General features: G+C 38.9%; 1 protein-coding gene across 2 annotated transcripts in view; it reads left to right on the top strand.

The window, feature by feature from the left end:
- Positions 1-26,132, top strand: part of LOC149264464 (ATP-dependent Clp protease proteolytic subunit-related protein 3, chloroplastic-like) — a 338,818-nt gene extending 312,686 nt beyond the window's left edge. Inside the window, exon 7 of one of the 2 annotated variants that reach the window (XM_089428153.1) lies at positions 25,520-26,132. In XM_089428153.1, the coding sequence (XP_089284279.1) occupies positions 25,520-25,645 (126 nt within the window). In that variant the 3' untranslated portion in view covers positions 25,646-26,132. The remainder of the gene's footprint in view (positions 1-25,519) is intronic. The other variant, XM_089428144.1, reaches the window with a different exon arrangement.
- Positions 26,133-26,721: the final 589 nt, after the last annotated feature.

Below are 26,721 nucleotides of genomic sequence, written 5' to 3'. Positions count from 1 at the left end.
CATCTGTTACTCTTCCTCCTGTTGTACTTGTTGTGACACTCTTGACTCCTCTTCTCTTGAGGAGATGCTAGTACTGGTTACCGTGCTTGAACCAGATCCCTGTCTTCCTGTCAGATCTGATCCTGTTGCTAGACTAGAGGAGCATCTTTCGCCTGTTCTTCAAACGACATCTCTTGAGATTTCCTAAAAGCTCTATCTTCCATGAACTTTGCATCCCGCCTTACTACAATTTTCCTACTGCTCGAAATGTAGATTCGATACGCCTTTGAAGTCTCACTATAACCCATGAGATACCCAACTTCGAGAGTCTGCTCTAACTTGCTCCGCTTCTCTTCTGGAATATGGCAATAAGCCACACTTCCAAATATCCTGAGTTGACTTACTTTTGGCTTCTTTTCCGTGAAAACACCCTTTGGCATCTTCTTTCCTAAAGCCCTGTGAGGAGTCTTGATTTGAATGTATATAGCCGTGCTACATGCTTCTGCCCATAAAAACTTGGGTAGATTCTGATCATATAACATCACCTTTGCTGCTCCAACAATAGTTCTATTCTTCCTTTCTGCGACTCCATTCTGCTCTGGATTATAAGGTGTCATCCATTCTTTTAGGATCCCTTCTCTTGCGCAGAAATCTGTGAAGTCCTTATCCATGTATTCTCCACCATTGTCTGAGCGCAATATCTTGATCTTCCTTCCTATCAGGTTTTCCACTAGAGCCTTAAACTCCTTAAACTGATCAAAAATCACATCCTTGGTTCTCAAAAAATAAATCCAAGTTTTCCTGCAATGGTCATCTATGAAGTTGACAAGATACTTAGCACCACTGATGGCTCTTGTAGACATTGGACCGCAAATGTCTAAGTGTATTAAGCCTAATACACTCTTTAGCTCTATTGTTACTTTTGGAATAAGCTGATTTGGCGTACTTGCCTAATACACATCGTTTGCATGTATCATCATGCTTGGTAGTAAGCACTGGAACCCTCGTAACAGTTTCCTTGAGCATTCTTAATGCCCCATGATGTAAATGTCCCATCCTTCTATGCCATAGTTCATTTAATTCTTTTTCTCCACTGACATTACTGCTTCTCAGTGCCATAGGAGACTCGAGTTGCAACTTGTATAACCTGTTGCTTCGAGTTCCAATCTGGGCCCTCTTTTTCCACTTAGGATGCTTGACATATACTCTATTACCGATGAAGTACACATCATATCCCTTATCTTGTAATTGAGATACAGAAATCAAATTCATTCCCATACCTGGTACATGTAGTACGTTCGTGGCCCGAAGATTATCTCCTGTTGTTGTCTGGAATGTAACGGTTCCCTTTCCTACTGGGGTGCATTTTGTCCTGTTACCCATTGTGATTTGGAAGTTCATTTGTTCCTCCTGATAGCTCGATAAATATTCCCGTTCTCTAGTCATGTGAGATAAATCCCCGCTATCAATGTACCAATCCTCGGCTGATGCAGAACTCGATTAGCAAGCAAATTCCTCTTCCAGCCTGGAAGCTAATTTGGAAATATTATGATCTCTATTGTTCTCCATCCTCTTTTTCTTTGCTTCCATCTTGCTTGGACCTTGCTCTGATACCATGTGAAAATTTTGCTGTAGTAATTGATTTATTTCTCCTACTTATTTATAATAAGTTATTCACCAATGCTTCAGTAAACATCAAAATAAATTCAAAATAACTTCAGCTGCGGAGTTCACAAATTAAGAATTGAAAATTAAAAGGAAAGAGAAACGTCAACATATGAACAATCATATTGACACACTTGTTTTTGAACAATCATCCCTGGAAAAACCCAATGTGGGAAATTGGTGCAGCAGATCTGAGGGTTTCTATTATTGGCAGTAAATATCTGAATACAATTTGGATGCCCTAGAGAAAATGGCAATCCACTCAGAGAAGATAACTGAGAATTCTCTCCCACTGATTTTGGAGATTTTATCTTGTCCCCAGCTCCTGGATGACCCACTGCGCAGTCTCTACGTGAGCCTACGCAGCCTCCCTCCGACTGCGTCAACCTAGGTTGATGTTGCATCTGCTTTTGAGAAATCGAGATTTCTCTTGCCAATCACCTACAATAATTCCTGGTACTGATCTCTACTTATCCCCCAACACTTCTGCGTCAACCTCCTCCAGTGTCTGTGCTTTCCCTTTGCATCAATCTCCTCCAGTTGTTGAACTGCCCCTCCTTGGCTTAGGCGCTGCCTCTATTATCCTTCATTGTCTTCTCTGACGTATATTCAATGGAACTAGAAATCACTTCCTTCCAGTACTGCCTTTGATCCTCACTGCTTGATCACTATGTCGAATTCCTTAGCAAACCCTGCCCTAGGAAAATCGAACTGACTGATCAACTCTCTGTGTATTTCAAAATGAACCCCAAGCCTCCTCCTTATACTTTTCTCGTTGAGGCTTCAACGACCAAGATTAAGTCTCTAATCAATGGCTAAGATTCAAACATGACTTGATCCACCTTTTAGATCATTCTCACCCAAATTTTGATTAATACCCATTAATATTTTAATTTTCCTAAGTTTAGACAAACCACATTAAAAATATTAATTATTTTAATAGAATACAATCTAGGTGGAATTTCACCAAAAGGATTATGGGTTCTTTAGAACTCATGTGCCTTAGCCTCTCCACCAATTTTCAAGGCTATAGCACATCCGATGCTACCAAAAACTAACATGACATTGAACTCTGGGACCTCCTTGGGACGTGGGGTACTTCTTGGAGCTATGTATGACCAGAGGGTGAGTGGTTCACCTTCCCCTATAGGTACGTTGTGTACAGGGTAAGTGGTTCACCTTCCCCTCTAATACCCCATGATGATATATGAGAGCATAGGGTGAGTGGTTCACCTTCCCCTGTGATACCCCATGATGGTATATGAGAGCATAGGGTGAGTGGTTTACCTTCCCCTATTGCTGATGGTATATGCATAGAATGAGTTATTCAAACTTCACCTTCTCCTATGGCATATGAGCAGAATGAATGGTTCACCTTCTCCTATGGCATATGTGCAGGATGAGTGGTTCACCTTCTCCTGCGGATGCCCCAACATACATCCTACCCTTGTAGTCTGGGACTCTTGGGAAGTACCTCTCATCTGGCCAATGAGTTGGGAAACGAGGATAGGGACAATAACACTACAGATGGATGCATCGTGTACTGTCGTACTTCCTATGCCTAAGATGCATGATGTTCAACAACTTGTCATTTAGGATCAAGTTTGATTGGGGTTCTACCCTTGCTTATGTGGACCGACTTTAGTAAGTGGAGAGTGGCAAGGTCTTGTGACTCACTCTCGATTTATTCTTTTTCATTATCTATACCAGTGTTCAGTAGAGTTGAGACAAAATGCAGAGACATGATGGTATGATGATCGGTAGTCAGGAATTGGCAGGTGGAATTCTCCCTAGTTGAGAGGGAGTGTTAAAAATGGCAACTAGGGCCAAATTCCACTTTGGACAACTCATTTGATGGAGATAATTATTGCATTGAATTCCTCTTTTCGAGAGGACCAAAATTGACCTAAATATCACTAAATTTGGACAAGGAGAAATATGTTTTTGAGGTCAAGCCCACACACGTAAATTGTCAAGGTCGGCCACACCATCATCGAGGCTCATGAAGCCCAAGCGACATGTCTTTTTACCCTCAATGACTTGTAAAAATAAGAGAGCCCTCCACCCTCCTTTGGCATCATCACCACACAACACATTCTTCTCTCTTTTCATCCGATTGGTTCGTACACCTATTAGGCAGTTGATTTTCTCACACGTGTGGCAAAAAGGAGGACAAAAATTACAAGGCCAAAAATTTGAACCTATATGCAACTTTGACCAGTATTGACCAAGGTGTTTTTGACCTGTTTTGACTTGTGATTTTTGGAGGAATCTTTTTGTTTGGGTAGGCTGCCATAATTGGCATAGAAATCAACACTTTTTGGGCACTTTGACCTACATTGACTGCAGGGTGGACTTTAGGTTGACCAACTTTGATTGCAGATTTGTTGATTGTTTTGGGCTGAATTTGACTAGCAAGAGAGGCGGAGTTCCTCTCTCCCTTGACCAAGTTGCTAAGCACTGTTTTGACCTTGACCATTGACTGGTTAGGGCACACCTTACTGTTGTTTGAATGTTGGTGACTGAGGGAAAAATTACAAATTTGATAAGGTTGTTTTGATCATCAATTGACAAGTCAATTTTGACTTTATTATACTCTCTCTCTCTCTCTGTTGAACATTTGATATTTATAATAAGAAGAATTGATCAAGGGTTTCCCCATCTTGGGGTTTTTCCCTAGCATTCACCAAATTCTGGTGTTCTCTTGTATTGGCTTTACTTCTGCTTTTATTATTCATGTTCTATCTACAGGTACTGTTAATGCGATGGTTAATGTGTTTTCTATTGGAAATTGTCATTGGGTTAACTAAAGGACATTGAAGTAATTGTTGCAAGCATAGAACATACCGTTATTATCTAAAATTAACAATGTCTCACTATACCCAACAAATATTCCCTTCTTTCAGGATGGCTCTAACTTATTTCTCTTATCCTTGGGTACATGTATGAACACTGGACAACCAAAGATTCTTAGATGCTCAACTTGTGGTTTCTGACTGGTGAATGCTTCTTCAAGAGTCTTGTCTTCTAGAGGTCGACGAGGACTTCTATTTAGAATGTAGACGACTGTCTCGGTTGCTTCTCCCCACAAGAACATTGGAACATCTTGATCATGTAGCATTGCCTTCATAGATTCTTCAATATATTTGTTCTTTCTTTCAGCCACTCCATTCTGTTGAGGATTATTGGGAACTATCAACCCCCTCTTAATCCCAACTTCCTTACAAAAGGCAATGAGTTCCTTGGAGGTGTATTCTCCTCCATTATCTGATCTCAAAGTCTTGATCTTCTTCCTCATCTAGTTTTCCACTTAAGCTTTGAATTCTTGGAACTTTGTGAAAACTTCATCTTTTGACCTCATAAGATAGATCAACATCTTGCAAGAGAAGACATCGATAAAGGATACATAGTAAAGAGCACTTCCAAGAGATTTCATCAACATAAGACCCCACACATCAGAGCAGACTATATCCAAGATCTATTTGGACCTATGTTCACTGCTTGGAAAGTGTTTCTTGACATACTTTCCAAGAGCATATCCCTTGCACCTTTATGATCTATCTGCAAATTTGGTACACTTGAAACAATTTGCTTCAAAGCTAGCAAGATTCTATAATGAAGATGAGCATATCTCCTATGCCATAGCTCAGAAGTATTAACATCATTACGCACTAAAGCTTGGAAATGTTGCCCTGGGAGTTTATACAATCTTCCTTCACGAATCCCACTAACCCTAGCAGAGCTTATACTAGAGTCTTGGGCCCACACAAGGACTTTCCCATCAATGAAGGCTACTCTATCTCCTCTATCTTCTAAACATGAAATTGAAATCAAATTCTTCTTCAAGCCTGATACATATTGTATGTTGCTCAAGTGAATGCTTTCACGAGCTTCCTGTTCAATAGATGTTGTCCCAATTCCTTTGACTGCATAGTTGTTGTTGTTTATAATTTCCACCTTTTGAGTCAATCTCTTTTCCATGAAACTTGTAAGATGATCACGATCCGTTGTCATATGTCTTGAAGCTCCATTGTCTATCAGCCATATGTTGTTTTCATCTGCAAGAGATCTTGCAAGTGCATAATAGTAGAAGTAGTATTTATCTCCTTCAACTTTGGGTCTCTTGGAAAGTTTATCAAATTTTGCCGTTGTAGCATGTTGCTTCCCTCTTTTCTTCTTATCATTGAATTTTTTTGGACATTAATCTTTAAAGTGACCAATTTTATTGCAACAAAAACATTGAATCTTTGACATGTCTCTCTTCCTTTGAGGATTAGGTCTTCTATCAAAATCCCTCTTCTTTTGAAATCTAAACTTCTTTCTTCCTCCAACTTTCTTGGAGCGAGCTGCATATGCTTGAGAATCTTCTTCTTCTTGAGATCTTGGATTTCTTCCTCTAGACATGAGTCTTGACTCTTCTTGAGAACAAGTTGCCCATAATTCTTCCAAACTTGGAGCTTCCTTTCAACTGCTATACTTGCTACAAACAAATCCCATGATAGTGGTAGTCCATTTAGTGCTGAGGTCACAAGTTCTTTGCTAGAGACAATTTCATCATTAGCTTGTAGTTGATCTCTCAGTTGAGGAATCCTCATAAAGTACGAAGCCATGGTATCATTCTTTGGCATTCTGATATCACGAAGCTCATTTCTTAAACTCATGACTTGGCCAATGTTGTTGATGGTATACAAATCATTTAGGTCATCATACATCCTCTTTGAACTTCTTAGCTTTTGAGATGTATTGGATTAGATGATCCTTGACGGAGTCCACAATGATGCTCATGGTGGTGGTATCGTCTTTCTTGTACTTCTTCTTTCTTGTTTCATTTGTAGGTTCAGTGACTTTGCCTTGCACAATTTCCAAAAGATCTTTCCTTGTGAGAATTAGGTCAATTCTTGTCTTCCAAACTCTAAAGTTAGTAGCCCCTTCTAACTTGTTCTCCGATTTCATAGTAGAAGCCATGGATGCAACTTGACTGTCGATCTAAGGTTTCTTCAAAGTGATCTCAAGATAGGATTTGCTCAAGAGTGATATCTATGCTCTTTCCCTCACCAAAGCTCTGAGTCCATGTTGATTTTTCCAGTAAAATAGATACTTGTACTTATTTATGAAACTTGATAATTACTTCCAATGATGTAGATTATTATTTTTCTCTTAAGCAATTATACATTTAGAAATTCAACGATAGAGACAATAGAGCAATAGAGATCACAATGCACTAAGAGACGAGGAGATTTTACCTTGAGAAAACCCACTAAGGGGGAAAAACCCAACCATTCTTTTCCTTAGAGAATCAATGCAACAAGAGACACATCAAATTCAAACTAACCAGCAAATAACAACCACAAGATGCCTCAAGATGCCAAAGTCAAAACTTCACCAAATCACTTCAAGATGCCTTCTTCACAAGCTCGCACTAGGTCTACACTAGGGTCGAATTTCGGCCTCTCTTTCACTCAGAAAGTTTGGACTTGAGACCAGAAGTTCGGACCTGCAATATCACACGTGCGAGGAGACTACTTCTAGACTTCGACTTTTTCTTTCTCTTCAACTTGACCTTTCTTTCTTCGTCCTCCTTCGCTATATCAAATCAGAACTATACTTGAAGGTGAGATGCGTATTGTGCTTGGAGTGGAGACAAGTGGTCTCTATATATATGCACATTGGAAGGGTTTGAATAGGTGCCTTTTGGGCAAGGCTGACTTCATCACTGGGAGGCCGACTTGGGCATCTTGTGGTGTCTAGAATACAAATTCAAATTTTCATTTTCTCGCTCTTGATAAGGTCATGAAGAAGATGCCTTATAAAATTTTCTTTTGAATATAAAAATAATAATTCTTTTCTTTTCTTGCAAGCATGAAGAACATGCCTCAAATACTTTTTCCTTTTACAAATAATTTATATTTCGATATTACAAATACAAATGAACATTATGAAGACCGACCATAGCTACAAAATTCAACAGAAGGACCTAGCTTGCACTACTCAGAGTTTAGTGATGCACTTGAAGATTTTCTACCTATTAAGAGTTAGTAGGTGGAGCAAGTTCTCTTATAAAATGCTATAGAGGACATTGGAATATCATACACATTGAAGATTTTGCTTGATTGTTTGATGATGTCACATACGAAGTGGTATGAGAAACTCTATGATAAAAAGAAAAATTGTTTTGTTAATTTGGCAGCGCAAGGAGAAATTCCCTCCATTGGAGAGCCTTCCTCAGCCAAAGAAGTTGCTACTAGCCCTTGGAAGAATTTAATTTGGTCAAGAAAAAACATAATTTTTAAGGTGAAACCCACATGTGCACAAAAGTACAAGTCGGCGTAGGCAACCCAATTCGACCCCTTGAGACATAAATAGACCTAGTGTCACATCACTTTGGAGCATCATCACACATCACATCTTCTCTCTCTTGATTAGATTGGTTCGTAAGGTCTAAAATAAGGAGGTTCGAGCTCACACGTGCGAAGAGGAGGAGAATTATGTTTTGTGTGTTGACTTTCTGTTTGGGACAATTTGACCAGCCTTTGACTTGGAATTTCAGAATTTGTCTCTGTTTTAGATTGCTGAATTCATTAGACAGGAGGACAATTTTTTTATCAGTTTGACCATCTTTGACCGCATTCTTGCACCTAGGGTTTTCACAGGTCAAAAGTTGACTTTGACTGTATTTGTATGGGCATATTTTTGACTATTTTGACTAAATTTTGACTAGCGAGGAAGGCTGCATTTATTAGCAGGTTGACTAAACCTTTTTTAGCAGCTTTGACCATTGACTTTTGGACTAGTTAGGGCATCTTTGATTGTTGTTGACTTTGACCAGAATTACTGACTTTGACTTTGGATCAGATTTGACTTTTGTGCTCGTCTTTGATTGGATATTGGTTATTTGATTTTTTGGATAGTTAAAGGTTTGATTTTGACTCATTGTTAATAAATTGGAACATTGTATCTCTCTGTTGAACATTTGATGACAATCTAATAGAAGAAGAATTTTGAAAGGCTTTTCCCCCTTCTAGGGTTTTTCCCTGGTCTTTGACCAAATCTTGTGTCTCTCTTGTTATTGCTTTGGCTATCTTTTGTTGTGCATTTGGATTGCTATTCTATCTACAATTGCCTAGTGTCATTGAATGTTGAATTTATTGGATAAAGTGATTGCTAATTGAAGAAGAATTGTTACAAGTGATTGTGCTAAGCATAGAACACTAGAAAATTAACATGGTATCAGAGTTGAGGTGAAGACAAGCCCAATGAGACAAGAGTCAAAAGAAATCACCTTTGAAGGAATCTAATTGGAAGAAGCTACTTGGTGAAGATGTCTACCTCATACTTCAAGGAGGGAGAGAATTTGGATGACTCATCAAATTTTGATGCTTGGAAGATCAGATTGGAAGTGACCTTGGATGAGAACGATGTCTTGTAATATGTGGAAGGAAAAGTACTTGAGCCTTCGAAGAATGCTTCTACTGTTATCAAGGCCAAGTACAAGAGAGGTGAGCTCAAAGCTAAGAAGATTACCATTGATTCTTTGAAAGATCATTGATTCAAAATTGAAGAAGTCCAAGGATATGTATGATAAGTTGGTTGGAATGTATGAAGTCAACAATTTGAATCATATCCTCCTTGAAAAATCAAATCAAGGACATCAAAATGAAAAAGGGAGACACTGTGCAATCATACTTCATGAGATTGTCACAACTCCAAGATCATTTGTTGTCTGCTGGAGAATCTATGTCTGATAGAGAGTTGGTACTTGTTGCAGTTCAAGGTCTTCCTCCAATTTGGGAAACATTCATTACTACTATAAGCACCAATGACAAGTTCTCGTCATTTGATGAGCTGGTTGGTAAGTGTACTCAAGAAGAAACTAGAATGATTTCTAAAGGGATACTTACATGGAACAATTAATCTTGGATTGAGATATATTGCCAGAGATGTGAGGCTACATGGATACACGGATGTTGACTGGGTCGGAAATGTTATTGGTAGGAAGAGAACACTAGGGTATTGCTTTAGTTTGGGTTCTGCCATGATATCTTGGATGAGAAGGAAGAAAATGTTTGTTTCTTTAAGCAGGGCTGACACATAATACATCGCTGCTAGCATGGCTACCTACGAGGCAGTATGGTTGAGGAAGCTCTTTGGAGAGTTGTTTGAGTAGGTTTTGGATACGACAGTTATATATTGTGACAACAAGAGTGGAATCCCTCTGGAAAAGAATTTTGTATTTCTCGACAAGTCCAAGCAATATTGAGATCAGATATCACTATATTCGAGACATGGTGCAGAGAGGAGTCGTACGACTCCATCACAATTCGATTAATGCGCAGATAGCAAATATTCTCATCAAGGCTTTGCCGAAAGGGAAGTTCTTGGTCTTTACAGAGCAACTTAGACTAATGGATGTGACATTCTCGGGAAAGGGTCCTGACTGATTGAGGACACTGAGCTATGCTCTTCCCCCTGTTTGAGCTCCTGAGGTGGGAATGGAGCCGAAGAGCTCTTGGGGTTGAGGGATCTCGAGACAATAGGATGGTTGTGATCCTTATCCTTTGCGATATGTAGTATCTCGTGTATTGTCACTATAGAATTGTCAGAGTATACCCCAGTATGCGTCCTACCCACAAGTTAGGCTTGTTGGGATTGCCACCCATTTGGCCAATGGGTGAGGATACTTGAGATGGTTGTGATCCTTGCCTCTCATGGCAAGTGGTATCTCGCCCAAGTGATGGGAAGCAGGTGTTCTATCACTTAACTCTTGAGGGTCAAGGTGGGAGGATCGACAGATAATGGGATAGATGTGATCCTTACCTCTCATGGTAAGTTGTATCTTGCCCATTGTCATTAGACGATAGGATGGATGTGATCCTTACCTCTCATGGCCAATAGTATCTCGCCTATTATCGTCAGACAACATGGTGTTTGTGATCCTTGCCTAGCAATTTGTATCTCGCCTATTGTCATTGGATATAGGGTGGTATTTGGAGCTCCCCTATGATGATTCTTCTTCTTTAGATTCAAGAATGTTTAGCAGATGAGTAGAAATGAGCAGAGACGAGATATGACTTGATGACGATGACGAGACATTTGAGATGGGGCTTATGATGTAGTCAGAAATTTATCCCTCTCTGAGAGGGAGTGTTAATTTGGCAGCTGAGGGAGAAATTCACTCCATTGTAGAGCCTTCCTCATCCAGAGAAGCCCCTATTAGCCCTTGGAAAAATTTAATTTGGTCAAGAAAAAACATAATTTTTTAGATGAAACTCACGTGCACAAAAGTACAAGTCGTCCTGGGCAAGCTAATTCGACCCCTTGAGACATGTATAAATAGACCTAATGTCACATCACTTTGGAGCATCATCATGAGACATCACATCTTTTATCTCTTGATTGGATTGGTTCGTACAGGTTTGAAATAAGGAGGTTTGAGCTCACACGTGTGAGGGGAAGGAGGAGAATTCTATTTTGGGCGTTGACTTTCTAATTAGGACAATTTGACCAACCTTTGACTTGGGTTGACTTGGGTTGACTTGGAATTTCAGAATGTCTCTTTTTTGGAAGGCCGAATTTATTGGGTAGGAAGACGAATTTTTCTGAGCAGTTTGACCATCTTTGACCGTATTCTTGCACCTAGGGTTTTTGTAGGTCAAAGGTTGACTTTGACCGAATTTGTATGGGCAAAATTTTGATGTTTTGATTGAACCTTGACTAGCAAGGAAGGCCACATTTATTGGCAAGTTGACTGAACCGTTTGGAGCAGCTTTGACTGTTGACTTTTAGACTAGATAGGGAATCTTTGATTGTTGTTGACTTTGACTAGATTAGAAAACTTTGACTTTGGATCAGATTTGACTTTTAGGCTCATCTTTGATTAGATATTGGTAATTGATTTTTGGGATAGTCAAAGGTTTGACTTTGACTCATTGTTGATGAATTGGAACATTGTATCTCTCTATTGAACATTTGAGAACAATCTAATAGAAGAAGAATTTTGAAAGGGTTTTCCCCCTTGTGTAGATTTTCCCTAGTCTTTGACCAAATCTTTTGTCTCTTGTTATTGCTCTTGGTTGTCTTCTATTATGCATTTGCATCACTTTTCTATCTACAATTGCTTAGTGTCATTGAAGATTGAATTTATTGGGTAAAGTGATTGCTAATTGAAGAAGAATTATTGTAAGTGATTGTGCTAAGCATAGAACAATGGAAAATTAACATGTTGGAGTTGCCAAATATGAGTATTATAAAAACTAGGGTTTGTAAACCCTAGAAGACTAGAAGTCTTGAATGTGAAAGCCCTAGGGTTTGTGGATAAAACTCTGAAGTTGGACCTAGATTAATGTTTTTGTTGAGAGAAGAAACTCTAGCTCATGCAAGGATGGAATGACATCATGTTGATAATGAGGAGGAGGTAATAAATTAGCAAGATGGGTGCAAGAAGGCTAAGATCAAGAGGCAATTGATGTTTTCCTATAATCCTCAAAAGATAAGTGACTTGTATCGATCTTCATTGATTATTATTGTTATTGTTTTACTATTAGTTAGCCTCTTTTCTTTGTATCCCTTGCTTGGTTATAATTGTTCTTCTATGGCCTCCTAATGTGAATTGCAGGTACATAGTGAAGGTTTCCAAGGCTCTAGCAGCAGATGGTAGTAGTGGAAGAACAAAGAAAAGCTTGTGACAAAAGGATTCTCTTAGAATCGGTGATTTGTGTTGAGAGATATTGTGCTAAATGAGATCCAAGCTCAAAGGGAGCAGGAAGATCAGCAAGTTTGGAGTATACCTTGATTGTGCATGCAACAAATAGCAACATAGACAAGTACAAAGTGAGATTGGAAAAGGTTCTCCCAGAAAGAGGGAGAGGATCATGAAAAGACATTTTCTCTAGATACTAGGTACACTTTAGTTAGAATTATTGTTACTTTTGTTACGAAATTACATCAAATGGATGTAAAGGTTATTTTTCTTGATGAAGAAATTGAGGAAGAAGTGTACATGGGAATGTTGAATTTCTAGTGCAATCAAGACTAGTATAGTTTTTCAAAATTGATAACTACTCCCAATAATACAATTTGTCTTCTTATAGTATTGCAATCATTAAGTATTACACATGAAAAACTTCAACCATCGACTTTCTACAATAGAGCAATGAAGATCACAATAAATAGTAAACAAGAGACAAGAGACACCAGAAATTAGGCTCGCAGCTAGGGAAAAACCCACAAGGGGAAAACCCAACCAATCTTTCCTTATGAGAGAAAGAATTCAGTTCATCAATGGTACATTAGAATATTCCAACAACATTCCAAATATGACCTCAACAGATACCAAGTCAAGCAGTCAACAGAGAGAGAAGAGGTCAACATTGGTCAAAATCATGGTTTGCAATAGAGGGCCGAATTTCGATCAAATCCACTATCAATGAACGTGTCAAATTTTCAGTTAAAGTCATAGGGTTGACCTGCAGTCAACCTATGTTCAACATGCCCAAAACATAGATGAAGATGTGGTCAAACAAAATCAAAGTATCCTTGAAATGTTCATCCTCCAAGATAATCAAAGAGCTTGGTCAAAACAGAAGCAATCTCTCCAAGTCAACGTTGGTCAAACAGAAGAAGATAGGTTGGTCAATGCATAACAAATTCTCCTTTTGTCTCCTTTGCACGTGTGGATGTCTTATCTCTATTTCAAATCGAATGTGATGGATGAGATGATGATAAATGAAGTCCAACGATGTCTTATTTATATGTGTCATAAGAGGTGGCTTTTCCACATGTGGGGCCGACTTGATCATCATTAGGTTGACTTGGTGAAATGTCAAAATATGAACTTTTCTCCATGATTTTTCCAATGAAAATACTGACCATAGCTACCCAATTTTCAACACTCCCTCTTAGCTAAGGAGGTACTTTTCATTCTCTCTCAAGATCAATCGCCCCAACCAATCCATAGGTCTCTCGACCACAACCTAAGGGAGGGATCACAAGTACAAGTCTCTCTTTTTATCAAGATGAATATCCCCAACCAATCCATAGGTCTCTTGACTCACGACCTAAGGGAGAGATCATCAATATCATCTTTGGACTTGCAAAATATGAGTATTATAAAAACTAGGGTTTGTAAATTCTAGAAAACTGAAAGTTTTGAATGTAAGAGCCCTAAGGTTTGTGGATAAAACCCTAGAGCTAGACCTAGATTAATGTTTCCGCTGAAAGAAGAAACCCTAGCTCATGTAAGGAAGGAATGGCATTGTGCCAATACTGAGGAGGTAAATAAGTTTGCAAGATGGATGCAAGGAGGCTAAGATCAAGAGGGAGCTGACATTTTCCTATAATCCTAAAAAGATAAGTAACTTATATCACTCTTCCTTGATTATTATTGTTATTGTTTTACTATTAGTTAGTTGCTTGCCCTTGTATCCTTTGCTTCATTATAATTGTTCTTCCATGGACTCCTAGTGAGAATTGCAAGTAGATAGTGAAGGTTGTCAAGGCTCTAGTAGCAGATGGTAGTAGTGGAAGAACGAAGCAAAGCTTGTAACAAGAGAACTCTCCCGGAATCAGTGATTTGTGTTGAGAGATATTGTACTAAATGAGTTCCAAGCTCAAAGGGAGCAGGTAGATCGACAAGTTTGAAGTATACTTTGATTGTGCCTGCGACAAACAACAACATATACAAGTACAAGGTGAGATTTGAGAAGGTTCTCCCAGAAAGAGGGAGAGGATCATGAAAGACATTTGCTCTAGTTACCAGGTACATTTTTGTTAGGATTATTGTTTCTTCTGTTATGGAATTACATCAGATGGATGTAAAGGTCGTTTTTCTCGATGAAGAAATTGAGGAAAGAAGTCTACGTGGGACTACCTCAAGGCTTTGATAATCATGAAGGAGCCTTTGGCTAATAGAAGATTGTAACTCCGACTTGGATTGATGGATCAATGTCGATCCTATATGATTTGTTTCGGATGGAAGCAAAAAGACTCATGTGTCAAAGGGAGCAACATTAAAATAAATATTTGCCTCCATAATAAAGGGAGCAATTAGGGTTTCCATAAGAAGCCTTGTTTTAGCTTTAGAGGGAGTTGACCTTCGTGTTTGAGATGAAAGTCCCAGATTGTCAAGCTAGATAGTTGATATGCTACAGTGACATGAAATTTTCTATGGAAAAGGGAGTAGCCAGGATTGCCACAATAGAATCTGTTTCAGAAAGAGCACCCAGTTAGGGTAATAAAAAAGTAGTCAATCAACTTATGGTTGAGCCAAGGCATATGGCTCAACATGTATTGAAGTACTAGCATGGTACCGTTCGTAATGGCACAACTAGTTATGGTTTGAGATATGTCTCAAACAGTGAAGTGCAACTGCATGGATATACAAATTCAAACTGGGCAGAGTGAAGAAGACATAAAGATTTCATTAATATATTGCTTCAATTTGGGCTCCATTATGATTTCTTGGGTGAGCAATGAGTTGACATCTATTGCACGCAGTACTGCAAAGGCCGAGTATATTGCAACTTGGTTCACAAGTTGAGAAGCAATATGGCTTCAGAAACTGCTTGTAGGATTGTTTGATCAAGTGTAGGTGACGACTATGATGACAAGTCAAAGCACATTGAGGTCTGGTACGAAGACATGGTATAGAAGGAAGCAATGTGGCTCCAATACTATTCTATATTCAAGAAAATTGTTGATAAAGCCTTTGTCCCAAGATGAATTTGGTATACTTCCAGGAAAAACTTGGAGTGATTGAGCATGTCTCCCTCAGTAAGAGGGAGTGATGAAATTGCAGTATTAAGGACAGTCATTCTCCCTGGGTCAGGTTGACTAGGAGTAAGGAGAATGGTTTGGAGTGTTGATGGGATAACATTAGGGACAAAGATTCTCCCTAAGTCAAGTATATTGACCAGGATTAGGGAGAATGGTTTAGCAGAGGACAATCATTCTCCCTATGGCAAGTATGTTGATCGGAATTAGTAAGAATGGTCCTAGAGGCCCAGAATCACTCGGTTGAGTGGGTGCCTTTCAACATCATGCTTAGACTCTCTAGATAGGTTGAGTGAGCACATTTAGCATTAGAGCCGGAATTACTCATAAAGAGTGAGGCCTTTCAAGATTCACCACGAGTCAAAGATATTGACCTTGATGATGGTGAACCAAGAATAGGCTGTGAACCAGAATTATGGTGATTAGTTGATGCTAATGGTATACCATCTAAGTAACCTGACACGGGGATTCAGGATTCGTAGGATATTGGGATTCGAGTGTCGGATTCGAACATGTTGACCCCCCAGAACAAGACACATTAGGATACATCATAGATTATATATATATATATATATATATATTAAAAATTAGATATTTTTTACAGAAATTCTCATTAATGATACAAATTCATTGATTTCAAACATAGATCTTCATCTTGATGTAAGTTTTACTGTTTACAAAGTTAGTTAGTAACATTATAACATGCATAGTACATACAAAATTCAAATACATGTCACATAAATGATAAATCAATGAATCATAAATTCTAAATTAATAAATCATAAATCATAATACATATTCAATTCATCAATGATCCAATAGGAGAAAGACAAGATAGTAAGATAAAGACACTGTCAGCTGTAGTTTTCTCATTAAGTCATCAAAATCAAAATGTGTCACATAGGTAGTGCAATGCCAATGGCAAATAGAAATAGAAAATACAAAACAACTACAACTATACAAGCCTCGAGGCAGTAGGTAGCCCATGACTCATGAGTCATCAATCCTCATAGTCATCATCAGAATCAGCATCACTGTCTTCATCATCACGGTCACCACTGCTCTCCTCTGCATCCTCCTCCTCCCCCGTATCCATAGTTGCCTCTGCATCTGCTAGTGTGGAGGATGACCCCTCTATAGTATCACCATCATTAAAACCAACAGGCTTTAGCATTGGATCATTGAGATCCATGTTGGCCAATGCCAACTCAACACTGTTGTCCAGACCCATATCATCAGGGAAGACATCCCACATCTTTGTCTTTCCCTTCAACCACTCTTCCCTCTGCTTGTAAATAAGATGAAGGTTGGTGTGCACACACACCATTGTCTCTGCCCTGGACTGCTCAAGCCTGCTCTTCTTAACACTATACAAATTTCCATATTGTTTTGGAGAATTTGGTATCTGCGGATAAATACTAATTCCCTAGACAAGTAGGCATATCTAGAACAATAGTTTAAAGTATTTTAGTCTTTCCCTATAAGTAATAGATAAGATGAGAAGATGAGAAGACCTACTTGTAGTTTTGCTTTCATCTCGTCTTCTTTGTATTGATCTTGTCGCTCCTTCCCGTACTTAATACGCTTGAGAAGAACCTATAAACACAACAGAAAACAAAGAATCGATAAAAGCAAAAGATCTATTGAATATAAGTGAATGGAATCAGATACATTTCACACATATAAGCATTATAAAACAATACAAACATATGGGAGAAAGGTTCAAACACTTTATTAAATAGAATAAGGAATTACAACCATTGTGTCTAATTCAAAGTCATTCCTCCAGCGTGGATCCCATCCACATCACATCAAAAGCATGACAAACTTGTAGCATTACAATACTTGCTTCAAAACCAAATCTCACAGCAACATTATCTTCTTACAATTCAACATAATCCAGCCCCTGATCACTTAGATGAGTGGTCAATTTATAGGGAGATGAAGGAGGTTTTGTCATAAATGTTGGCATTGAATGGCCTTCCATACTTATAATTAGTTCCATGGAGGAAGGGATGAGAGGATAGGATGCATCTTAACTCATTCCTCATCCATTTTCGAGCTCATAGGAGTTGATAAAGTGAGGGAACCTTCTAGATGACTCTAAAAGATAAGAATATTCTCCAAACCCTATGTGAATTTCTCTCAAACTCGCCCAACACAGGTGAAAGGAAGCTTAAGTGCTTTGAAGAGCATCCTGGCATGGACTTAACTGCTTTGCAATGCACCCTTACACGGGCCTACATGCGTTGGTCCCTTTAGAGGCCATTTCTGGATGTCTTCAAGTCATGAAACTGTTTGGGAAGGAGGCATTCAAAGGGGTGACTTGTTTAAGGCATGTAGCAACTGAAATTAGGGTTTGATGAGCCCTAAAACACTGATCTGGATGATGGGATTGATGTGCCCAAATGGATCTGTAACAGTTTCCCCCTAAAGCATGAAGTCAGAAAAATGCCAATGTCGAATGAAATGCTTTACAATGTGATGAGGAGATATCGAAGTGGAAGATGACCTGCATCAATTACAATACATATATCATGATTTTTTATTTTTACATGAATCGCTGAGGGAAGGCATACTCATGCTCAACTTATAAACTTTCATTACATGTACATAAACAGTCGTCTACAAATATAGACCCATGATTGGAATGACTATCAATGTAAAGCCATTGTACATATGATTTAGTACTCCTGAAATCGCAGCCCGGATGGATGAAACTAGATCTGAGGTCTTCTATCTCATTCAATCGTTCACTCAAGTATGAGTCTAACCATGTGAATATGTGATGTGAAGTTGAACATGGGAAGACACCATCTGATTACTAGCCAATGATGTAAGCTGTTAACAGATGTGAGAGAAATCACCGATAATGATAATGATCCTCAAGGTACTGCAGTACATTCTGCATGGTGTGAATGGATGATTTGATGTCAAACACCATACAAAGTCTTTCGGTCGAAGGCCATTGATATTAACCTATCGCCGGAAGCGAGAAACCTGCCATTGATGCATGCAAGCCTCAAGGTAGTGGAAGGGTGTTTCTAAGTCAACTTCTTGGATAATGCGTTGATGTTGACAAGAAGTGACTCATCGGAAGAGGGCCTTGATGTATCCCACATCAACGACACGAAATGAGTGTAATGATTTTGGAGACGGAATTTGACTGACGACACAAGATTCAGGAATGGCGGTCATGAAGATGAAGGTTTATGGTATTGCAAAAGATGAATTTTGATTGAATGACTTCTCTTGAACATGTCGGCAACACTGAAATGAATTGGTAGCATTGACCCAAAACAAAGTGATGGATGGTATGATAGACCAACGGTGTGATAACCATTAAGCTAATAACCCAACCCAAATAGTCATAGCGATGGAGTGAAAGTGTCATGTTCAAGAGCGACCTGCTACTATAAAGTGGTTTTCCCCTTTTTCCCATTTTCCCCAGTCATTGCTAACCAATACCTCTTTATTTTTATCAAGCTTGAGGAGGATAACATATGCTTGTTGTATAATTCCACCCTTCGGGTGAATCCATCGCTATGTGATGTTTTAACTAGTCTAGCGAAGGTGAAACTCAGTCTGTCTAGATGGACAAGTTTGTCGCTATTTGATGTTTTAACAATTTTAACGACAAAGATAACTCAATCATTTTCATGTTTAGAGAGTTTTTAAAGCGACAAAAAGAAAACTCCACAAGCTCTTTTTCGTAAATTAATCTCTCAAGCCCGAAAAAGCATAAAATAATACAAGAGAGATGTCGTTTCCAATCCATTAACGAGATGAAAAGGACAAGCACTCGATAACCTTTAATTGTTTAGAGAGTTTGAAAAGAGCTTAAAGAGGACTCCAATTTGAGGAACAAGTGGTGTTTAGGATAGCAACTGGTTCCGGTGATGTTGGAACTTCTCAAAACATGTTGATTTATGTGAAGAGGCTGGCTAATAGGATCACTCATTGCAACTGTTCCTCAAAAAAGGTAAAACAACCAAGTGAAAGCTTATGATTGGCCAAGCAGATAGCGACGATGGAAAGAGAAAACCAAGGTTCATCTGATAGAAAAGGTTGATAGAATGGCAATCACAAGGGTTAAAATGGAGATGGGTTCATTTTTACATAAGCTTGAACCATAGGGAACTATGCTTGGATTCAGTTTCATGTTTACACAAGGTTGAAACGACAAACTATGCTTGGATTCAATTTTATTTTTACACAAGCTCGAAACGAAAACAAAAAAAACTATGCTTGGATTCAGTTTTATTTTTACACAAGCTTGAAACGAAAAACTATGTTTGAGATTGGTTTACATGCCCCTAGTATGATGAAAGGGAAAGTCTCTTGTAACCAGATGGAAATTGCTGCGGTGAAGCAGGACGGTTATCCAACACCTTTCTGGCTTCATCTAGATAGGGACAAAGGTGAATGGGGTGATTCCCTTCACATAACCTACAAGGAAACTTAGCATTACAATACTTGCTGCAAAGCCAAATCTCACAGCAACATTATCTCCTTACAATTCAACATAATCTAGCCCCTGATCACTTAGATGAGTGGTCAATTTATAGGGAGATGAAGAAGGTTTTGTCATAAATGGTGGCATTGAATGGCCTTCCATACTTAGAATTAGTTCCATGGAGGAAGGGATGAGAGGATAGGATGCATCTTAACTCATTCCTCATCCATTTTCGAGCTCATAGGAGTTGATAAGTGAGGGAACCTTCTAGATGACTCCAAAAGATAAGAATATTCCCCAAACCCTATGTGAATTTCTCTCAAACTTGCCCAGCGTAGGTGAAAGGAAGCCTAAGTGCTCTGCAAAGCACCTTGGCATGGACTTAACTGCTCTGCAGCGCACCCTTACATGGGCCTACCTGCGCTGGTCCCTTTAGAGGCCATTTCTAGATGTCTTCAAGTCATGAAATTGTCTGGGAAGGAGGCATTCAAAGGGGTGACTTGTTTAGGGCATGTAGCAACTGAAATTAGGGTTTGATGAGCCCTAAAACACTGATCTGGATGATGGGATTGATGTGCCCAAATGGATCTGTAACACATATGTGCTCCAATTCCTCTTGCAACAAGAGGATGAAGTCACCTAAGAGAGGAGCCTTATGGCTAACTGATGAAGAGGAGGGCTTGTTGCCCCATGATTTGCCCACCAAGAATAGGGCTTCTTAGCCCCCCTGTCTCTAATCACATCATATCTTGCAAATCGACCAGTGCCAGTAGAAAACTCTGCAAAGGCATCCTCCACCTCATCAAGCAATGCTCTATCCTGAAAAACCCGCTTGAATGCATCTTTCCTCCCCTGTGAGATTTCACCTTCCATGTGAAGAGGGAATCTGTGGGAAGGTCCACCATTCAGCCACTCATGGATGTAGTATTTTGGGTTCAATGAGTGAGCCAAACAATGTGCAATTCTTGTCCCGTCTGTTGACAAGAATATGTTGTATAGTACCACAAAAGGCCTCTGGTGATGTTTCATACTCCGACACTCACTCTATAGAATAATGCTCCTCACAGACTCAATCATGGAATCCCATCCCTCATAAACCTCTCTTAGGATGGGTTTGTCTGTATCTGCAAATCGAAGCAAAGAAATGATAGGGTCCATGATCTGAATAATTAGGTCTACCCTTTCCCACCAAGCATCATCTAACACTGTGTCCTTCACTCTTTTAGAGGCTAGTTGATCTGTCTTTCTCTAGAAAGACCAAAACTCAGAAATAACCATGGCCCCAAGAGCGGTCTTGAACTCTCTCAACCTCTTCAACATGATGAATGAAGAAGCGAACCGTGTATCAACAATCTACAACATGATGAATGAAAAGGCAAACCGTGTATCAACAATCTTCAACAATGATAGATCGTTGTACTCCTTGTAGATAGTGAGGGCATTTGTATGATTTTGCACAAAGTTACGGATATGTCATGCATCCTCAATAATGTTACCAATCCAAAGCACATCAGAAGCAGTGGATTTCAGTGCTAAGTTTAATGAATGGACAATGCAAGGTGTCCAAAACACTTGTGGATATTTAGCTTCCACAATCATGCTAGCAACCTTTCAAACAGGTGCATTATCTGTAATGATTTGCACACAAGAATCAACACCTACATCTTCAATAACTTTAATAAACAAGTCACCCATAGATTGTGCATCCTTGTATTCTCCAAGTGTATCCACTGCTTTCAAGAAAACTGGACCATTCAAGGAAAACACCATGAAGTTGATGAGTGGGTGTCGTGCTGGATCTGTCCATCCATTAGAAACAATGCTAACCCCAAATGTTTGCTTTCAAGAAAACTGGACCATTCAAGGAAAACACCATGAAGTTGATGAGTGGGTGTCGTGCTGGATCTGTCCATCCATTAGAAACAATGCTAACCCCAAATGTTGGCCCTGATGCTTTAATAGGTTCAAGCATTTTCTGCACCTCTTTTTTTGCCTTCGTCAACAATGTGGTTCTAAGCTTCTTTGAACCAGGAGGCACATACCATGATGGAGACCCGTGAGTTAGAGCTCGGCACATCTCAATAAATAGAGGTGAGCGTGCAACATTAAAGGATATGAAGTTTTGATAGAAAAAAAGGCAATGGTGAGATCAAGCTCTTCCCGTTTCTCTTTTTGAAAAATATTGTCCATTGGACCAAGTGAAATTGCTTTTCTTTTTACCGCTTGTCCCCCAATAGAACTCTCAAATGGAAATTTGGTGGTGCCTTTCCTCAAAAAATGGAAGGGGGTCATCATTCTTGGTTTTTATTTTGCAGCCACATTTGCCATACCAACAGTGAACTCTTTTTTCATTTCTTTCCTCTTTTGTAAAGAAACTTTTGTACAAGCTCCAACTCCACAACTTGGTAAAGCCAACAAATGGCCTTTCACATGAAAATATGTACTTGTGAAAGTATTGTGGCAAAAGTTGCATCTCCAATTCACATTGCCTCCTCCCTTCCCCTCGCTGTTTGGCCCATCTTCTCTTGTGACATATTTCCACAAGGGATATTTCTTAATGTTACTTTTAGGAGGAAGTCTTCCCTCAACATTACTTGCAGCAGACTGATGATATTGGGGGAGGAGGGGCATTTCCAATGGGGACATTCTTCCCCTTCCTTTGCCCCCTACTTGCTGCCCTTGATTGAGCCATGAATACTGTAAAAAAATAAACAAAACATGCACAAATTTGTAAAAGAAATGCATATACAAACAGCGGTAATACAAATGCAAAAAAATAGAAAGGAAATGCACTTACCTGTTGCTTGAATCTCCTTGAAAACGCTCCAAACCCTTGGCTCCTTGCTCCAAACTTCTAACAGCAAACCCACAACTCACTTCTTGCAAAAGGAATGACACAAAATGATAAAAAAAATGAGCAATTTCGCCCTTTTATGGCCACTTGGGTTCCGATTTGCCGGATTCGTGTCCGGATTTCGTGACACGTGTCTGAACGGGACACGATCCAGATTCGATCGTGTCCCATTCAGACACGACATGTCACAAAATTCGGACACGATTTAGGGCGAATCAAATCTGATTCCAGATTTGAAAACGTGGCCAAAAAATAACGAAGCCGGTTTCAGTGTATACCATGTGTCAGGAATACCGACCAAGATTTTGGTGCACCATAGGTTAGAGTTATTGACCAGAATTATGGTAACTAGTTGATGTTGTTGATTTACTATGAGTCAGAGTTGCTGACCATGTAATTAAATGATGTTAATGTTGATGATGAATTGTTATAACCTTTTTCTTAGAGAAATTTGTCAACAAGTGAACATCTTGGTGGTCATTATGAATGCCTCCCTAGCTAAGAGGGAGTGTTGAATTTTGTAGGTATGGTCGGTCTTCATAATTAATATTTTTAACCCTTGGATTAATATAAGATATTTCTTTATGTTGGTTTCAAAAGAGAAAAATTTGGAATTTCTAAAAGTTGAATTTTTGGTTGCAAATGACAAGTTGGCCCTCCAAAAGATGAAGTCAGTCCCAGTGAAGGGACACACCCATTTGGGCTCTTGAAATGCCTATATATAGGCCATTCATCCTCCTCCAAAAGGCATGAATTCGTATCAGTTGAGGCAGAGACAAAAGGGCGGATCTGGGGCAGAACAGAGGGCAGATCCAAGGTAGCGCATAGGATGAATTTGAGACTGAGTAAAGGACAAATCTGAGACAGAGATCTGAGGCAGAGTTTGTGGGCATACCAAAGCAACAAGATTGAAATCCTTGGGCACAGTAGGAGGCTGAAATTCGGCCCTAGCAGATCAGACCAGGGTGAGTTCATTGGGCGGCAGTTTGACTTGTCTAAAAGGCAGTTTGACCAAGTGTGACCAGGGCTATGTTACTGGTCAGTTTGACTTGAAGAATTAGATGTATCTCTGTTGAACTAAATAATTTCTCTAAGGAAAAGGTTGTTGGGTTTCCCCGTGTGGGTTTTCCCAAGGTAAAATTCTCGTGTCTCTTGTTTGGCTGTTTCTTTATAACCCTACTGGCATTTTGTTTCTGTTGTTGAACTCTTTTGTGTAATTGCTTTATGTTGAATATTAATGCAAGGAAAGGTTAACTTAAGAAATCATAAGAAGTAATTATCAGTTTAGAAGATCCTTGAAAAGTCAACATTTCTCACTGCCCCTTTACTTGCCTCTTTCTCTAATGTTTAGCTGCATCAACCTCAAGCATATAGCTCCTCCTCCTCACCTATGAAGCATGAACCTTTCTCTAGTGGTACATAACAACCCAAGAGTGACCACACTTAGCGAGAAGATGATGATGACCATCAAGGTGAAACAAGGCAAAAGGCACAGATTTAGGGCATCATTGTCCATTATCCAACTCAACCAATGGTCACTACTTTCATTTCAAATACACAAGGCATTAACACTTAATATGAAGCAATGAAAAAATGTACCTCATGTATGCCGAACACCATAATTGAATGTTTGCTGAAGAAAAAATGTTGGAAGCAGCATCAGCTATCTGTGGAGAACCATGGATGTCATCTGTGGATCAGCTGTCCGTAATCAGGATCATAGGAGAAAAAAATCTCCTCTAGTTACCCCTTGATCTGAGGGTGTAACAGACCACACAACATATGGAGAATACCATGTTTGATGTTTTCATGGATGTGGGATCAGAGTGAAATAGAAAACTCACAAAGAACAACACGATTTAGTTGCTGAAACATATAAGAGGGAAACACCCATAGTGTCAAGGGAATGTTCTATTGTGCTCTCACCTCAATCAGCCTAGTACAATGAGGATCTACTTCTAGTTTATATAGTGATCAACTGACTGCTAGTTGCTCACTTACTTGCAGTTCATTAAGTCACTTAACTAGCTAATCCTAAAATGGTTGGGTGCTCGAGTGTTCTGTGAGGGAAGTTTGACTGGCTTAGCGCCATTGATAACATTCATGGTGATGATAAACCTTCAGGCTGACCAAACTTGATTTTTTTGTTGAACAAATAAATTATATGGACACATAATTATGCAACAACAATAGGTTCTTATTGAGATTGCTATTGGGCTACAATTTTTCCCGAAGTTCTATTCAGCAATATATAATTCGTTTTAATGCTTTCCTTTAGTATAAAGAACCACATTTCAGTATAAAGGATTGTATTTCAGCATTCCAACCTCGGTATGGTCTAACTTCACTTGGAAATGTCTTGTGCAGAATATTCTTATTTATCTTAATTCACTTGGAAATATCTTGTGCAGAATATTCTCATTAAATGTTAATCTAATGCTTTACCTTGATATGGGGAGGCTTATTTGGGATTGTAATGAGTTGAATGACTATCTGTTTGTTTTTCTCTTATTGCACTAAGGGAAGTGAGGAGAGATCTCTGTGTACATATTTAGGTAACACTAATGAAAGCTAAATTGAAAAACTTTGACATTCAATGTCTGAATGTGAGAAAAAGAGCTTTAAAAAACTAGCATAGATCTCTCATAACCCCAGATTTTTCAAATACCTAGAGGTTTGTACCTGGGTTTCTTCTGATTCTTCTTGGTGCTTAATAGATTCAAGGTTACACCGGTGTTACACAAATATTACAATCAGTTGGTGGAAAGCTTTATTCTAACTTTGAGGTCATCTTGCAGATTCTATGGGAAGGCCAGGAAGCTATAGGAGATACCCTTTCACCAGCTGAGTGGGACAAGAGAGCCGGCATTAAACTTGTCGAGCGGCCTGTGAGTTATGGTGCAGGAAGTAGTGGTTTGGGTTGATTTTTGTGTGCAGTCGGTTGTAACATGTTGCAGTATATCAATATGTATGTCCCCAAGATTAGCTCAAGGCTTCGAGCCTCTTGTGCAGTTATTACACATGCCGTGAGGAAATTGTATTGCATATAAAGCTGAAATTGGTGATCCATCAGCTAGTTGTAATGGAATTTTTATAAGTTAGACATATATTTGGCTGGTCATCGCTTGGAAGTTTTAGTGCCAATAACGATTTATCTGCTACTTTATATTGTTTTCTAGATAAGCATCGGACGGGTACATTGGATCAACGGTTTGTGAAGCATTAATTACGAGGTATAATGTGCCGTCTCGTTTTATAGTTTGAAGCCTCTGAAGGCTTTGAGCCGTGTTTCAACTATATGCCCTAGTTTGAAGTCTCTCAATGTTACTTGTTTCGATGGTAGTCCTTCAAATTTCTTTGACTGAATTTCCACATGTTAATCCTTTACATAGTTTATTTCAGATTAATTCATCATCTAGATGTATATTGTCTTCTTGAAAATGGTCTTTCAATCATCAAAGAAACATCAGATGAGAATGTTACGAACTCTGCTTCAACGACCAAACAAGTCCATAATGTAATAGTTGTCATATATGTGTGGACATATAACATTTATTGAAATGGCACGTTATCTAATGAATCGAGACATATTTGTAAATTTCTAATCTCTTGACTTATTTGTAAATTTGTATGTCATGTTGTTGGTTGCAGTGGCTTTAAGACTTATTTGGGACTAGTTTATCAGTGTTACGTCACACTGTTAAATATTGAATGTAAATTTTTGTTAGGCTGTTAATAAAAAAAATTTGAAAAAAAAATGATTTTTTTTTGGAAAATAATTCTGAAACTACATTTGGCTGAAGAAAACTATTGCTGCAAGTTAATAATGGAAATTAATTACCCCTGATGAATAGGACCTAGGCATCTAATTTGAGGATTAAATTTTTAGTGATGATGGGAAGTTATTGATCAATAACTTCCCCAAAAATACTGGACATTTGTCGTTGGGAGTTGGGGAAGCGGAGCTTATTAATGAGCAAGTAACCACTTACCAGGTTAC

The sequence above is a fragment of the Pinus tabuliformis genome, chromosome 6 (genome assembly GCF_031772625.1).
Source record: "Pinus tabuliformis cultivar Carrire ecotype Pingquan chromosome 6, CPIR1, whole genome shotgun sequence".
Lineage (NCBI taxonomy): Eukaryota > Viridiplantae > Streptophyta > Pinopsida > Pinales > Pinaceae > Pinus > Pinus tabuliformis.
Note: the sequence above shows the minus strand (reverse complement) of the source record. Positions and strands in the feature narration are given on the sequence as shown.